Source organism: Nuphar pumila, chromosome 3, assembly GCF_984573655.1.
Source record: "Nuphar pumila chromosome 3, dmNupPumi1.hap1.1, whole genome shotgun sequence".
In the NCBI taxonomy this organism is placed as follows: domain Eukaryota; kingdom Viridiplantae; phylum Streptophyta; class Magnoliopsida; order Nymphaeales; family Nymphaeaceae; genus Nuphar; species Nuphar pumila.
In genome coordinates, this window is record NC_143251.1 from 44,661,045 (window position 1) to 44,680,073 (window position 19,029).

Consider the following 19,029-nt stretch of genomic DNA (forward strand, 5'->3'; position numbering starts at 1 on the left):
ATATATATATATATATATATATATATATATATATATATATATATATATATATATATATATATATATATATATATATATATATATATATATATGAAAACTGAACATATTAGACCCCATTTCTTATTCTGCTCTATAGGTTTTAAGTAGATTATGATAGATCTGAACCATTAGATGTGTTTAGCATGCTAGATTTAGTGAGAATTGACTCTTGAATCATGTTTTTTTGACAAAAAAATATTATGAGCTGGGAAAAACTTGTACCTTCATATCCATTGATTTTAGATTACCAGAAAAACCTGTATACAGGTGAGATTTCGGTGATCCAAAAATCCAGTAGTTCCCACTAAACAAAACCCATAGATTTTGATTACACATTCGCTCTGCTTGGAAGCCAAAACAAAAAAAGAAATTAGTTCTATTGTTTGGAATCCCAAATTAGGAGATGGGAGTGGTGATGAGAGTGGAGATGGCCCCATTTAAACTACAGCATGCAATTGACAAGTCCAACTTCATTACCCACTCTCTTCTCCACCCTGTCCCTCTCATCTCCTCTCCAACTCGGCCGCCCACACAGAGCCAGCTGAATTATAGTTGGAGTCAGGACATCTCTAGCTGGATATAGGTTGGTTCGATGCCCTAGGCACACATACATTGTGAAACCACGTGGATCAGGGTAAGATCTAGTGAGCTATAGCTTGTGGATGCAAGCCTCCTTGTTTTATAGAACAAGATGACTGTTAGATGCAGGCTGGCTTAAGTAGCGATTGTTCACACCCACATGGCTTATGTGTCAAATCCGTTAATTGTGAACAACCAGGTTTGACTTCAGTAAGGCCCACAATCTTTGAATATTAATGCAGTTTGTGTCATCAATCTCTGTTCAGATCTGCTTTTACCTCTATTGTATCATTAAATGTTTTCTTATTATTTTATTTAGGCTCATTTCATTTATTTAATTAACAAGTGTAATTTCTTAATCAACTTGTTTAGTGGTCATTTGATTGCAAGGGAAAAGATTTGAAATGGAGAAACTTTTTCTGAAATACCTTATCAAACACGAGAAAACATCATACCAGAAATCTCTCATTAACTTTTTGCTCGGATAAACTTTTAATCATTTTTTCTTTCCGCACTTTTTTTACTTTAAATCCGACAAATCAAAAGGCTTCTCTAGTAAAAATGTGAGAAAATTGCCTCATGGGAAATTTTCTCCTGAGTAAACAAAGAGGTATAGGCAATTAAACACTCACGCTGTGTTTGAATGAGACCTGAGGTCCAACCTCCCTTAAGTGGGATTTGAGGTCCCGACTCTCTCCCTTTTGTCTCACAAAAGTAATGACCTCAGATCCGTGCAACTCCCCGGATTTGAGATCCCATGTTTGATGGCACCTCAGATTTTGGCATGGGGCTTGCACCACATCAGTGAGCTGTTTGTCTGTGCACACGTGTGCTTCAATTGCAAACCAAGATTTGCAGTTGAACAGATTCCCATCCCATGGAATATAAAAGGGTTGAGCTTGAATTTGAAACAACTTAGTTCCAACAAAATGTATCATCAATTTCAACATCAAATTCTGTAATTCCAGACAAGTCACGGGGAAATTTGCTGCACAGAGAACTCTTTGACCGACCAGGTTATCCTTCTAAAAATTCAAGTAACCCGCTAGGTTAAGATGTCAACGGTCACTGCAGTGGAAACCACCAGCACTTCATTTCTCGACAATTACAAATATACATTTCAAGGATACACTTCAAAAGGCATAGTTTAATACATTGTCATTTTCTAATCATTCAACAGATACTAAAAGACTGGGAATTAGCCGTAAAGAGAAACGTTAAAGCATTTAGAACCAAATGTACACATGCTGAAGCTTTGTTCAAAGTGTAGCACAAGTTTACTCATCTGAAATTATCAGTTCCCCTAAACCACAGCCAATTTCCTGTGAGAAAACTCCTTGATGGTCACTTCTAAAGCGAAGCATTGAATTAATCGCTTCCTTCTTCACCATCTGTTTTAAACAAAACATGACAGTTCCATAGACAAATAACATAAGAGATTTCAAATAGCGGACTCCAGTTAGCTGAAAAACAAGGCAAGCATATACGGAGAACAGAACCAGATGCAACATGCCAAGGATTTAGATGAGTCGTTCAAACTGTCCACGTTATGACCCATTTTGAGATTTTAAAAATAAAACAAATTGCTAATTATACAAGAACTAAGTACGGACTTCTGTTATTTTCACTTAAAAAAATGAAGAATCATTAAACAATCATAAATGAAGAATATATAGATACAAAGATAAAACAAAAGACAAAACTGTAATGAAACCGGTCAAAACCAAAATACACACTTATGGACTTGCAAAAACACACTTCAATCAAGTATAACACTGATTGAATAAGCCACAACACCCACATAAGGGTCAAATATATAGATACAAAGACAGAAAACAAAAGACAACTATAATGAAACGGATCAAAACCAAAATACACTTATGGACTTGCAAGAACACACTTCAATCAAGTATAACACTGATTGAATAAGCCACAACACCCACACAAGGGTCAAATATATAGATACAAAGACAGAAAACAAAAGACAAAACTGTAATGAAACACATCAAAACCAAAATACGCACTTATGGACTTGCAAGAACACACTTCAATTAAGTATAACACTGATTGAATAAGCCACAACACCCACACAAGGGCCAAATATCTTTGTTAATGAATGAAAATCCTCTCTTGAGAGAGTTAAAGAATACAAGGCTTTGAGGCCTATTTATAATGAATGGGACCACAAAGGAGCAGACCAAAGTGGTTGTTGGGCTGCCCCCAACAGTCATATTTATGACCGTTGGGAGCAGCTCCAACTGCTACTTTGGAGCTGCCCCAAAAACACAAAAAATGAAAAAATACAAAAAAGTAAAAGAAAATAAAAGGTTGTCAGCCCATTAGGGGTTGACGCCTATTACAGTGAAAAGACCGAAATACCCTTGATGGGTATTTCGGTTTACAATATTAACACCTCTCAAACTCATGGTAAAACAATCGACAATTTGCCAAGTAGGAAGTGAAATCTTGATGACGGGAGCACTTTACTGAAGAAGTCTGCTAGTTGATACTCAAACGAAACGTAGGGCAATGTGATGGTCTTCCTTAGGAATTCTTCACCAACGTAGTAACAATCTATTTCAATATGTTTTGTCCTCTCATGAAATGTATGATTGCTTGCAATGTATACAGTGCACTTGTTGTCAAAGCATAATTTTGAAGGTTCTGCAATATGAATTCTCAAGTCTTCTAGAAGTTGTCTTAACCACACCAGCTCAGACGTAGTTTTGCCATGGCACGATACTCAGCTTCAGTGGAAGAGAGATACTTGCTGCTTTTTGCATCATCATTAAATTAAAGAATCACCTACAAAAACACAAGAACCAGTGGTTGAGCGTATTATTTACATCCCCTCACCAGTCAGAATCAGAGTATACAATAACTTTTAATGGAAGAGGATGCTAGAAATAATCCATAATTAATAGAATTTTTAATATATCCAATAATTTTCATTACATCACTCATATGTACTGTAGTGAGAGCATGTTGAAATTGACTAACAGAATGAATTGTTAATATATATATATATATATATATATATATACATACGCATATACATATATACTCTTTATTTGTTGTTGTACATTCAAATACCCGATAGGGGTATTTTTGTAATTATTCTGTACTTTTTTATTTTTAGGTTTTTCTTTTCTATTTTCTTTTATCTTTCTTCTTTTTTTCTTTTTCTTTTTAAACCTTGTAAAGGGCCACTAGGGGCCCCACCATCTAGTCGTTGGGGGCCCCAACGGTCATTAATATGACTGCTGGGGCTCCCAACGACTAGAAGGGAGCCCCAAGTGGTCCTCTCTCTCCTACTTTTCTCCTCTATAAAAAGAGGGTTGTCCCTCTTGTGTTGTAAGGCTTTTCAGCCCACTTTATCTCTCTCTTTAATATATTTTTTGCCTTTTAGGCACTTTACCCCTTATTGGGTTATGTGTGCACTTTACGTACTTGTGTTCTTGGCTCTTTGTTTGACTCTTTTAAAGAGTTCTTTGGATTATTGGTGTTTTTGCTATTTTCATTACATGGTATCAGAGCCATTGGATTTTCAATATTCTTGAAAGATCTATAGAGCTCTTCATATTCTATCTTTCCCGTCATCAATAGAGCATGAATAAAGAGTTGAGTTCTCCTTCAAACTCAATGGCGCAAACTATCTTATGTAGGCATTGGCTATGGAAAGTCATCTAAGAGGTAAAAAGTTGTGGGGCTTTGTGATGGGCACCACTCTTGAACCCACCTCAAAGCTCACCAAAATTGAAAGAGGTGTTGAAAGAGCTCTAGATGGAGATGACCGCATCAAAGCCATTGATGAGCACCAATCCAAGGTAGAAGATTGAGAAAGTAACCATGCAAAAATTTTGGCACGGTTCATGAACAATGTTGATATTAAAAATTATGCCAACATTGTTAAATTTAGGAGAGCCAATGAAGCATGGTATGTATACCCAAAAAGATCTAGCTAGACAATTTTTTTGTCAAGAAAAAATTAGATCTAATAGACAAGCAGACATGAGTGTCCGTGATTATTTTAATTCTTTAACCCCTCTTTGGGATGAACTCGCTTTTCTTGAGCCCAAGTGGGTGGCTCTGAAAAATATTGAGCTTAGAAGAGAACAAATCGAAAAAGAGCATTTCTTTCAATTTCTTCATGGGCTTAGGCTCGAATTTGAACAAGTTAGGGAATCTCTTCTTCATAGAAGTAAAGCCTTACCTATTGAAGATATTTTTGCCGAAGTATGCCAAGAGGAAACTCGTCTTGGCATAAGCATTAAGAATGACGAAATTTTGGTCGTTCTTAGGCTGGGAATAAATGTATAAGCATATATACTGCCCCATTTTTTCAAAAAATAATGGGTATAGAAAGGGGGTGATTTGTCACTATTGTAATGAACCGGGGCATATTAAGCCGGTTTGTCCAAGCTTAAAGGAAAAGTGACCACGGTTGGAGAAAACACTCCAAAGAAAGAAGAAGAAAATATCAATGGAGGAGATATCAAATAAACTCTTTGCCAAATATCCGAAGTCTGCCAAAATCTTCTCAAGACTTCTTCAACATCAACTTCTGGAGCCGCCATAGCCTATTCATCATCACCTCCAAGTATGTGGATACTAGACTCTGGTGCTTCTTTTCATATGACATCTCATAAAAATTCTCTTTTGAATATTTTTTCCGACCCTATATCTTTGTATGTTTCAACGGCCGATGGGACATCTTTAAAGATTGAAAGTATTGGAACACTTGACTTGAAATCCTCTCAAAACTTTTTTGTCCCTAAAGTAAGAGTTATTCCAAAAGTTAACTTAAATCTTTTTTCAGTCTCTCAAATTATCGATCATGGTTGCCAAGTCTCTTTCTCACCTAAAGATTACACTGTGCATGATCTCCAGTTAAGGAAGCTGATTGGACAAGGCCATAGGAGAGGCAATCTTTATTTTATGATTTTTTTCACACTTCCATCCAAGTCATTTTGTAATTTTGTAAATGTCAAAAGTATTGAAGTTTGGCATAAAAGACTTGGTCATCCGAACTTTTTAAAGATGTCTCTTTTTCCTTTTTTGGACAATACTTGTAAAGACAAACACATGACTTGTAAAGATTGCATTTTTGAAAAATCTAAAGCTATTACATTTCCTCAAAGAAATTATGTTCCCACACGGCCGTTCGAACTTGTTCATTCCGATTAATGGGGTCCCTCTCCTGTTGTATCCAAAGGAGGTTTCTCATATTATGTTGTCTTTGTTGACAATTTTACTTGATTTACATGGATTTACTTCTTAAATCGTAAATCTGAGGTTTTCTCTTTTTTTAAAGAATTTCATGTAATGGTTAAAAATTAATTTTTAGAAAACCTGTCCATTCTTAGATCTGACTCGGGAGGTGAATACATGTCCAATGATTTTCAAAGATATTTGAAAGAAAATAAAATTTTTCATCAACGTTCTTGTCCAAACACTCCGTAACAAAATGGTGTTGCGAAAAGAAAGCATAGACACATAATAGAGACAACTAGAACTTTGTTAGTTTCCAAAAATATTTAAAAATCCTTTTAGGCCGAAGTTGTTCTGACTTCAACATATTTAATTAATAGAACACCCTCATCTTCTTTGAAAAATCTTTCTCCGTTTAAAAAACTTACAATATGTCTCCTGACTATAAAAAACTAAGAGTTTTTTGATGTAAGTGTTTTGTTTTAACTCACAAAAACGATAAACTTTCTTCAAAGGCAATTGAATGCATTTTCTTAGGATATGGCGAAAAACAAAAAGGTTACCGCTGATTTGACCTATTAAATAACAAACTTTATATCTCAAAAGACATCACTTTTTTAGAAGAAGAAAATGATTTTCACATAACCTAAATGAAAATGTTGATTATTCTTTTTTATTTGAGTTGTTACCTTAAGAAAAATGCATAGACAATCATGTTGAATCTACTGAACCTCCTGAAGTTGTCATTGAGGATTATATTGAACCTCAAAATGATGAGCAACATGATCTACATGAAAACCTAAATAAAAATATAACAAGTCACATACAAGTTTATACTAGAAGAAATGAAAATAATCTTCCTTGTGCCCTTGAAAAACTCTCTCAAAACGAATCGTTAGAAAAATCCTCTCAAAGAAGATCACATAGTATTTCTAAAATTCCTAATAGATTTGTATCTTATGATTCTTTTTCTCCAAATTTTCGAGCTTGTTTGTTAGCTCTTCATTCTTTCCATGAACCATCGCATTATAATGATGCCAAACAATATGCCCATTGGAATGAAGCAATGGAACTTGAACTCAATGCACTTAATAAAGCACAAACTTGAGAAATCATTGATCCCCCTAATGGCAAGAAACCCATTGGATGTAGATGAGTTTTCAAAGTAAAAACTAAAAGTGATGGTTCTTTAAAAAGATTTAAGGCTCGATTAATAGCTAAAGGATATGCCCAAGAATATGGGATGGATTATGATGAGACTTTTGCCCATGTTACTCGAATGACTAGTGTTCGAGTCCTTATTGCAGTAGCCTCTATTAAAAAATAGCTCATTTTTCAACTTGACGTCAAAAATGTCTTTTTAAATGGAGAACTGAGTGAAGTTTATATGGAACCACCTCCTAGCATGAATTTAAATGCTAAAATTTTGAAATTAAAAAAGGCATTATATGGCCTTAAGTAAGCTCACAAAGCTTGGTATGACAAGTTTAATAATGTATTAATCAATTTGGGTTTTATTTCTTGTTATACTGACACTGCTCTTTTTGTTAAGAAAACAGGTAACTCCGTTGTTATTCTACTTATGTATGTTGATGATATGATCATCACTCGAAGTGACAAAAAGAGTAAATGATGTTAAGTCTATGTTAAAGAAAACTTTTGATAGGTCCGACTTGGGGTTTTTGAGATATTTTTTAGGTATTGAAGTGACATATTCTCTTCGATGATACATTTTATCTCAAATAAAATTAGCAGCAGGAGTTTCAAATGAAAAGAAAGTTAAAACTCCTGAAGTTATAAATACAAAGTTGAGACTTCAGGATGGCATTCTTCTTGAGAATCCTACCCCCTATCGACAATTGATTGAATCCCTTACTTACTTATCCATCACTCGTCCGGATATTGCTCATGTGGTTCATGCTGCAAGTCAATTTCAGCATGCTTCTACTATAGTTCACATGGCAGCCATGATGCGAATTGTGAGATATATCAAGAACACCATCTCCAAAAGGCGTTTCTTATCATCTTCTTTATCTCTTGAATTAACTACTTTTACTGATGCAAACTGGGGAGGAAATCCCAATGATCGAATCTCAACTATTGGTTTTTGTATTTTCTTAGGAGAATCACTCATTTCGTGGACGTGTAAGAAGCAGCAAAAAGTTTATCTATCATCCACTGAACCTGAATATCGGGCCATGGCGATGACAACTATGAAAATTGTGTGGCTTAGAAGTCTCATATGTAACATGGGCATCCTCATTTCTTCTTCCACCAAGATGTGTTGTGATAACAAGAGCGTGATTTACATCGCAAGCAATCATACATTCCACGAGCGTACCAAGCATATTGAAATGGATTGCCACTATGTTCGAGACGAATTTCTCAGAGGAACCATCACACTACCATATGTTACTTCAGAATATCAGTTGGCAGACTTCTTCATTAAAGCACTTCCAACTCCGCGTTTTATGTTTTTTCTTGACAAACTTTCGGTCTTTGCCCCGTAAAGTTTGAGGAGGCGTGTTAAAATATGTATATATATACTCTTTATTTCTTGTTGTACATTGAAATACCCGATAGGGGTATTTTTGTAATTATTTTGTACTTTTTTATTTTTAAGTTTTTCTTTTTTCTTTCTTTTTCTTTTTATTTTTAAACCTTGTAAAAGGACCACTAGGGGCCCCACTATCTAGTCGTTGGGGCCACAACAGCCATTAATATGATCGTTGGGGCTCCCAAAGACTAGAAGGGAGCCCCACGTGGTCCCTCTCTCTAATACTTTTCTCCTCTATAAAAAAAGGGCTCTCCCTCTTGTGTTGTAAGGCTTTTCAGCCCACTTTATCTCCCTTTAATATATTTTTTGCCTTTTAGGCACTTTATCCCTTATTAGGTTATTTGTACACTTTACGTGCTTGTGTTCTTGGCTCTTTGTTTGACTCCTTTAAAAAGTTCTTTGGATTATTGGTGCTTCCGCTATTTTCATTACATGAATAACATAAGAAATATCAAGACGAGTAATGGTGGAGGATCCATGTACACCTCCTCATCCAGATTACCATTTCAAAAAATATTTAGGAACATTTTTGTTTATCAGATAAACTGCCATAGGCTTTGGCCCAAAATCTTTTAGGAACATTTCTTGAAATAAGAAGTGTTCTAGTTTTCTAAATGATATGTCTATGCTTCCTTTGGGCTATTCCATTTTGTTGAAGAGTGTATGGACAAAATTTTTGATGAATAATCTCATGTAGGCCAAGGTAATTTTCGAACTCTTTTGACACAAATTCTCCTCCAGAATCAGTTCTAAAAATTTGAATATTGATTTTAAATTGAGTCGTTGTATAGTGATGGAATTTTTTAAAACAATCAAACACTTCTAATTTTTGTTTAAGAAAAAATATCCAAGAGTATTTACTATAGTCATCCATAAACACAACATAATAAGATACTCCTCCTTTTAATACAATTGGATCCGGTCCCCATAAATCCGAATGTACTAACTCAAATGGATTTTTAGATATAAAATGTCTTAGCCCAAATGGGGAGGATTTGATTTTAACAAGAATGCAATCTTTACACACAAAATCTTTTCCTTTATAACTTGTAAGAAATGGAAACAATTATAATTTGGACACGCTAAGATGTCCTACTCTTTTGTATCAATTTTCTGTCTTTCTTTTCCATAAAATTATAAAAAATGTTTTGATAGCTCAAGATTGTCCATTACATAGAGATCTCCTCTTCTATGGCCTCGCCCAATCGGCTACCCGCACTAGAGATCCAGTATTAAACAATCATTAAATAAAAATAAGACTTTGCATCCATGATCCGTAATTTTAAAAACGGATAAAAGATTTAAGTTTAATTTTGGTACCACTCGAATATTTGGTATGTGAAAAATTAGTTGTTTTTAAATACTCTTAAACTTTTGATTTTCAAAAATATTCCATCGGCGGTTGAAACATAAGAATCATTTGAGTTAGTATGATATTCAGATAATATGGACTCATTTGGAGTCATGTGAAAAGAGGCACCAAAGCCAAGTATCCAAAAAGTCTTACCAGGGTCCCCACTTGTGCATACGGCCGTGCCCGAGAAGGAAGAAGTTTGACCTTTGAGCATTGGTTGTAGTGCCTCCATTAGTTGAGCCAAAGATAACGAGCCGATACACTTGGAATCGTTTACATCATGGCTTTCAACTGAAGCAACTCTCTTATCATCTCTATGATCTTCTTTTGTTTCTTTTAGGACAGAAAGGTTTGATGTGTCCCAGATAATAGCAATGATAACATATGATTTTGCATCCTTTTTGTATTCATGATCTATTCTTTTGTTGCTTCTTTCATAGTTAGTGTTGTAATGAGATGGATTAAATCCAATACACATGCAAGAACACACCTTCAATCAAGTAGAATACTTGATTGAATCAACACATCACCCACACAAGGGTCTAACAAATTGTTATTGCATATAAATACTCAAGAAAATAAGTTTAAAAATATACAAAGGCCCATTGTGCCTATTTATAATACAATGAGGAAGAGGCTGAACATGTGATTGTTGGGGCTAAACCCAACGGTCACGTTTGTGACCGTTGGGGCAGCTCCAACAGTCATATGAGTTGTCCCATTTGTATAGAGAAAAGTGAAAAAAATAAAAGAAAAACAAAAGTCAAAAATAGGGTACAAAAGAAGGTACAAAATATCAACCTATTAAGGGTTGACGCCTATTTAATGAAAAGATCCAAATACCCCTAATGGGTATTTTAGTTTACATAGTTATGTATATATATATATTTATATTTATATACAAATATATATATATATATTAACAATATCTTAACATATCTTAACACTCCCCCTCAAACTCATGGTGGAACAACCGAGAGTTTGCCAAGTAGGAAGTGAAATCTAGGAGACAGAAGCGCCTTGGTAAAGAAGTCTGCTAGTTGGTATTCAGACGGAACATAGGGCAATGTAATGGTCTTCCTCAGGAACTCTTGACGAACGTAGTGGCAATCAATTTCAATATGTTTGGTCCTCTCATGAAATGTATGATTGCTTGCAATGTATACAACACTCTTGCTGTCACAACATAATCTTGAAGGTTCCGCAATATGAGCTTACAAGTCTTCAAGAAGTTGTCTCAACCATACCAACTCAGACGTAATTGTTGTCATGGCATGATACTCGGCTTCAGTGGAGGAGAGAGGCACCTTCTGTTGTTTTTTTCATCATCATGATATTAGAGAATCACCTACATACACACATAAGCTAGTGGTTGAGCATCTATCATTTACATCCCTTCCCCAGTCAGAATCAGAATATGCAATGACTTCTAATGAGGAGGATGATAAAAACAAGCATGATTAATGGATTTCTTAATATATCTAACAATTCTCATTACAACACTTATATGCACTGTAGTGGGAGCATGCTGGAATTGACTAACAGAATGAACAGCATGAGATATATCAGGACAAGTAATAAAAATATAAGACAAAGCCCTATTCATTTGTCTGTAGGGAGTTGGATCTTGCAATGGCTCTTCATCATCTTTCTTCATTTTTGCATTTATAACTTCTGGAGTATCAACCGGTTTTTCATTTGAGAGTCTTGATCGCTCAATAATCTCTGCTGCATACTTAGTCTGTGTCAAAAAATAACCACAAAGTGAATATGTTACTTTTACTCCAAGAAAATATTGTAAAAAAAGATCTATCATATCAAAGTTGGCTTTAAGCACATCTTTGATATGATCAACTCCCTGTTTATCACCTCCCGTGATTATCATATCATTCACATAAAGTAATAGAATCACCATCCCTGCATTGGAAGACTTAACAAACAACGCAGTGTCAGCAAAACAAGATTTAAAATTAAGTTGTTTCATCACATCATTGAACCTATCATATCAAGCTTTGGGAGCTTGTTTTAAGCCATACAAGGCTTTACGTAATTGAAGAGTTTTCTCATGTGCTAAAGTCAAGTAGGATCCATGTACACTTCTTCATCCAGGCTGCCATTTAAAAATGCATTTTTAACATCTATTTGAAATATAGACCATTTCCTAATCGATGCTATAGCAATGAGAGTTCTAACAGCAGTCATGTGAGTGACTAGGGCAAACGTCTCATCATAGTCTATCTCATATTCTTGACTATATCCTTTGACCACTAACCTAGCTTTATATATTTCTATTGTTCCATCGTATTTGGTTTTTACCATGTATACCAATATGCATCCTATAGTTTTTCTTCCTTTAGGTAATGTTTGAATCTCCTAATTTTTTGTTCTTTCTAATGCTTCTAACTCATCATTCATGACCTTAACCCATTCTTGACAATGTTTAGCCTTATGATATGATTGAGGTTCAAAATACGAGTGAATGACCATTAGGCAAGATCTATACCTTGGTTCAAAGGAATCATATGATACAAATCTACTAGGAGCTCTTGAAATTCTTATGAATTTTCCAAGGCTAGAAGAGTCTTCTTCTTGACTTTGAGAGTATCTTTCTAAAGCACATGATGGGTGACCTTCGGTACGTCGAGCATAAGTTTGTAAATTATTGTGAAATAGGTCTACATTGTCAAGATTTTTACTCACATTCTCATTTGCCTCGTGCATGTCTTGGCTCTCATGAATATTTTTACACTTATCATTGACTAGGTCAAAGAGGAATGAAAAATCACAACTCTCTTGGATATTATCTTTGCTAAAACCTTTTACATTTTCAAGAAACGTAACATTTCGATAAACATACAATTTGTTTCTTTCAATGTCATAACACATATATCCTTTTTGGTTTTCGGCATAACCCAGAAACACACAAGGAATGACTTTAGGAGAGAGTATCATTCTTGTTTGTAAGAACAAAACATTTTCACCCGAAGACCCTTAACCTTTTGTAATCGGGAGACATTTTATAAAGTTTTTCAATGGGAGAGACATTTTCAATACATTTTGAAGGCATTCTATTTATCAAATAGACCGTCATAAGTACGGCTTCGGCCCAAAAAACTTTTGGAACATTTCTAGATACTAGAAGTGTTCTAGTGGTCTCAATAATGTTTATGCTTCCTTTCGGCAAGTCCATTTTGTTGAAGGGTGTACGAACACGATTTTTGATGTATAATCTCATTTAAGTCAAGATAATTTTCAAATTCTTTTGACACAAATTCTTTCCCGGAATCAGTTCTGTAGAAGGGAGCAGCCACCTGTGTAGAGAGAGAGAGAGAGAGACGGCTGCACAGAAAACTAAATCACGTTAAATTAGATTAGGGCTTCTCTCTATATTAAATAGAGAGAGGTAAAAAGGAAAAATTACATCTAAGTCCTTATGAGAACAAAATTTCAGAAAACCTTTAATATAAGAGAACTTAACCTAAAACCACCTATTCTCAACACTCCCCCTCAAGCTGGAGCATAGATATCAATCATGCTCAGCTTGTCACAACATTTTGAGAAATTTGGCCTAGCAAGAGGCTTTGTAAACATATCTGCAACTTGGTCTTCCAACTTTAGGTATTTGGTAGTGATATGACCAGCTTGAATCATATCTCTTACATAGTGGCAATCAACCTCAATGTGCTTTGTTCTCTCATGAAAGACAGGATTGTTTGCTATATATGTTGCTACTTTATTATTGCACATCATGGTCATTGGAGAGGAAACCTTCACCTGGAGATCATGAAGAACAGTGCGAACCCATATCAATTCAACAGTTGTTTGGGCCATAGCCCGATATTCTGATTCTGCACTCGACCTGGAAACCACATTTTGTTTCTTACTTCTCCATGAAATCAAGTTGTCTCCCAAAAACACACAGAATCCTGTGGTAGACTTTCTATCTACTACAGATCCAGCATAGTCAGCATCAGAATAGACTACTATCTCCAGAGTTCCACCTTTCCTGAACAATAACCCCTTTCCAGGAGAGGATTTTAGATATCTGAGAATCATTATGGCTGCATTCCAGTGTACCTCAGTTGGTTTGTCCATAAACTGGCTAACTTTGCTTACTACTAAAGCAATATCCGGCCTGGTCACAGTTACATATAATAACTTCCCTACTAGGGAGCGATAGCTTTTGCTATCAACTGGTTTTGACCCTTCTTCAAACAACTGAACTTTATGGTCCATGGGAATATTTGCTGGTTTAGCTCCCAACATGCTCGTTTCCTTTAATAAGTTAAGAACATACTTCCGTTGAGACAAAACCATCCCTTCACGGCTTCTAGCAACTTCTATACCCAGAAAATACCTGAGTGAACCAAGGTCTTTTGTAACAAAGTGTTTTTGAAGATGAGCCTTTGTGGCTTCAATAGCTTTCACATCATCTCCTGTAAGAATGATGTCATCCACATATACCACCATAACAACTATGCCACAACTAGTTTTCTTTATAAAAAGTGTATGATCTGTTGCTGATCTATTAAAGCCAAAGCTTGACATCACTTCAAACAACTTTTGAAACCATGCACGAGGACTTTGTTTCAAGCCATAAATCGCCTTTCTCAATCTACACACCTTCTGACACTCCCCCTCAACCTCGAATCCTGGAGGTTGTTGCATGTAAACGGTCTCAGATAGATCCCCATATAGAAATGCATTTTTCACATCTAATTGGCACAAGCTCCAACCATGTTGAACAGCTACTGAGAGAACAAGACGGATGGTACCCATCCGTGCAACAGGAGAACAAGTTTCAAAGAAGTCGATTCCATATGTCTGAGTATACCCTTTCGCGACTAATCTGGCCTTGTACCTTTCAATAGAACCATCAGATTTATACTTTATTGTATATACCCATTTACATCCAACAATGTCAGCATCTGTTGGGAAATCAACTAGATCCCAGGTATGCTGAGATACTAAAGTTGTCATTTCTTCTTGTATAGCCAGCTTCCAGCGAGTATCAAGTTCTGCCTGTTGATAGTTCAGAGGAATAGTTTCAGCAGATAAGGCTGAAATAAAAGACTTCATCTGATGTCCAATTCTGGCATGGGAGACAAAATGAGATATGGGATATAAGCTACATTGTCTTGTCCCCTTTCGTAGAGCAATAGGCCTGTTATCATCATCCTGAAGATCACGATTGTTAGTAGAACTTACCTCAGGAGAAGAAGAAGATGAAGGCTCTTGCGGAAGTGGAGCTCTACGCACATATACCAATGGAGGATTATTAAATCTGGAAGAGGATGAAGTTTGGTTCGGTAATGAGGGCACAGATTCCAAAGGAAAAGGAGGTATAGGTAATGGAAAAGACTCGGCTGGATCAACCTGCAGCGGGAAACCAGAAATAGAGTAATATGGAGAGGATTTCAGGAAAGATACATCTGCACTGACATACTCTCGGCGAGAAATAGGATCATAACATCGATAGCCCTTTTGATTTTTTGGATAACCGATAAATATGCATTTTGTAGCTTAAGTGGCTAATTTATCACGGTCAGGGCTAAGTTTGTGTACAAAACAAACACATCCAAATATTTTTGGTGATAAAGAAAAAAAGGGAGCATTAGGTTTTAGGATATGAAATGGAATTTGATCACCCACAGAAGACGAAGGCATGCGGTTGATCAGATAGCAAGCAGTGGTAATCGCATCACCCCAATATAACGCAGGAACATTGGATTGAATCATAATGGTCCTGGCAACATCAAGGAGGTGCCGATGTTTTTGCTCAGCCACCCTATTTTGTTGAGATGAATAGGCACAGAAAGTTTGGGGTTGGATGCCATGATCTTGGTAAAATTGTAACAGACTTTTTGATTTAAACTCGAGAGCATTATCAGTGCGAACAATCTTGACAATAGATTCAAACTGAATTTTTATTTCAAGAATTAAGGATTTGATAATACTTGGAACTTCAGATCGTTCTTTTATTAAAAATACCCATGACAACTTAGAGAAATCATCAACAATAACAAGATAATAACGACACTCAACTGACATGCTTCACACTGAAATGATGTGGTGGAAAGAATCTGAGGAAAGACCGACCGAAGCTTTGACAATGAAGGATGACCAAGACGACGATGCCACTGAACAGGACTGAATGAATGTTCCACTGCAGCATGAACAGTACCCATTGGATGATGTAGGTAGTAAATTCCATTTTCTTCATAGCCTCCACCAATCTTCTTCCCCGTCAGCAAATCCTGAAAATGACAACCCATTGGATAAAATATTACTCTACAGTTTTGTTCTTTTATAAGGCAACTAACAGAGAGAACTTTGAGGAAAGTTTGGAGCATGAAGAGCATTTTTCAACTGTAATGAGGATATAGAAATATTTCCCTGACCAACAACCGGGGAGGAGCTCCCATCGGCTAAGGAGACTCCAAGCTGAGCCTTAATATCCTTTAGATCTGAAAAAACACGTGAATTTCCACACAAATGTCTGGATGCACCAGAGTCAATAACCCACTTACTATCAGTCGAATGAAGATGATTTCCTGTTGAATATGCAACACCAGCTACAGGAGGAGTGGAACTAAAAGGTCGAAGAGCTATCAGCTCATCATATTCCGCACGACTAAGGGTGATACTACTTTCATTTTCAGCGATATTCTTTTGTACATTTGTTGCCTCGATAGTAGTCACATTTGCTTTAGGAGTATATGACTTTGATGAAGAAGAGGTTGGCCGACCATGCTTATCCCAGCAACGATCTTCTAAATGTCCAGATTTTTCACAGAATGTACATTGAAGCTTTCCTCTGCCTCCCATACCACGTCCATGTCCTCGTCCTCTAATATTCTGAATATTTTCACGCCCATAACTAGATGGGACAACAAGAGAAGATGATTGAGTCACAGGCTGAGATTGTGGCAGAGAGATCGCAAGTCTACTCAGACGATTGTAAGCATCAGCAAGAGTGGGAACATCTGATCCAGTCAACATTTGAACTTTTGCAACAAAAAAATCTGAAGAAAGACTGGTAAGAAAACGAGCAACCATGGTTTGTTCTTGATGATCCTTTTGCTTCGAGCAACAAAGAGGCCTGTGAGCATTAAGTCTTTCAAACGCAGCTTTGACAGAGGCATAGTACTGGGCCAAGGTCTGATCTCCCTGTTGCAAATTATATATTTTCTGTTCGACTTGCAGGATACGACTCACATTCGTTTCTTGTGAGTATGTGTCACGAAGATTGTCCCACATCAGTTTGGCTATATTATAGTAGATCAATCCATCTGCAATATGGGGTTCGACACTATTCATGATCCATGACATAACTATGTCATTATCTTCATCCCAAGTAACATATCTTCCCAATTTCTCAGTGGGTTCGCCTTCCAACAAAATGTGTTTTCGACGATGTCCAGATACCGACATCATAAACGTTCTGGACCACCTGGCATAGTTGGTTTCATTCAACCTTACGGAAGAGCCATACGAGAAGGGGTTGGCAAAATCCTTATACTCCCCAATCTGTTCCATTTTAGAATCATATTTCGAATTTTCAGCCATACTGCTCACTAGAACAAGTATTCAAGTAGAATTTTCCAACACTGTAAGGAATCAACCCTGTTGTTTCCAAAAAAGAAAACAGCCCACAACCAGCAGGTAATCACTCATGCTGCTTTCACGACAAAGGGATAGCTGAAACTAACACAGCACGAAACAAAACTCGACACAGCAGGGAGTCACGACCATTGCTGCACCCAAACACACCACGACCAACAAGAATATTCAGTTGCAACACAGATGAACACGACAACTGTTGTTCCCCAAACATATAAAACATAACGGCCAATAAGTCTTCAGAAGACAATTAAATAGATCAATCATATCTCGATCACACGCAGAAAACACAGAAAAAAAAAATCCAAAATCACGACAGGCACGCAATCAGCACAGAAAACATGACAATCTCGGCTGGCACGCAGTATCACAGAAACTTGTTGCGTGACCCAAACAGCAGGAACAACCAACAGCTCACGGCTGGCACGCAGCAGCACAGAAGCCTGTTGCGTGACCCAAACAGCAGGAACAACAGGAACTCGTCAATCACGGCACGTCAATCACGGCAGGAGATGACAAAAAAAAAACCACGAAGAGAGAAAAAAAAACCAGATTCAAAAGAAATGGTTACGGCTCTAGGAAATCACGACAGGAGCTCCATCCTTAGATCTGACGACAGATCTGGGTAACATCCCAGATCTGTTATCAGATCTTCCACACTAGTGCAACAACAAACCTGATTTTCACGCAGTTTGAATTTTTTTTTTCGTTGGTGAAGATCAGTCCTCTTCGTGATCACGCTCCCGAGATCGAGGGCTCTGATACCATGTAGAAGGGAGCAGCCACCTGTGTAGAGAGAGAGAGAGAGAGAGAGAGAGAGAGAGAGAGAGAGACGGCTGCACAGAAAACTAAATCACGTTAAATTAGATTAGGGCTTCTCTCTATATTAAATAGAGAGAGGCAAAAAGGAAAAATTACATCTAAGTCCTTATGAGAACAAAATTTCAGAAAACCTCTAATATAAGAGAACTTAACCTAAAACCACCTATTCTCAACAAGTTCTAAAGATTTGAATATTTGTTTTAAATTGATTCTTTATATAATTGTTAAATTTTTTAAAACAATCAAATACTTCTGATTTGTGTTTTAAAAAGAATATCCAAGAGTGTCTACTATAATCATCTACAAACACAACATAATAAGAAACACTTCCTTTGGATATGACTAGTGCGAGTCCCCATACATCCGAATGCACTAATTCAAATAGATTCTTAGTTATAAGGTGTCTTGTTCCAAAAGGTAAAGACTTCATTTTGCCAAGAATGCAATCTTCACATACAAAATTTTTTTCTTTAGAATTTGAAAGAAATGGAAACAATTGTAATTTGGTCAGACTAGGATGACCTAGTCTTTTGTGTCAAATTTCTATATCTTTCTTTTTTACAAAATTACAAAAAAGTTGTTTTGGTAAATTCAAGATTATCCATGACATAGAGGTTTCATCTTCTATAGCCTTGCCCAATCAGCTTCCCGGACTGAAGATCCTGTATTAGACAATCATTAGATGAAAAAACTATTTTACAACCATAGTCTGCAATTTGAGAAACCGATAAAAGATTTAAATTTAATTTTGGCACTACTCTAATATTTGGTATGTAAAAGATGAGTGTTTTTTTATAAATACCAAACCTTTTGATTTTCAAAGAAGTGCCATCGACTGTTGAAA

General features: G+C 36.3%; 1 protein-coding gene across 2 annotated transcripts in view; it reads right to left on the minus strand.

The window, feature by feature from the left end:
* Nucleotides 1–1,668: 1,668 nt before the first annotated feature.
* Nucleotides 1,669–19,029, minus strand: part of LOC149842762 (uncharacterized) — a 147,565-nt gene continuing 130,204 nt past the window's right edge. For both annotated transcript variants that reach the window (XM_089999410.1, XM_089999411.1), the window contains exon 9: nucleotides 1,669–2,009. In XM_089999410.1, the coding sequence (XP_089855536.1) occupies nucleotides 1,987–2,009 (23 nt within the window). In that variant the 3' untranslated portion in view covers nucleotides 1,669–1,986. The remainder of the gene's footprint in view (nucleotides 2,010–19,029) is intronic.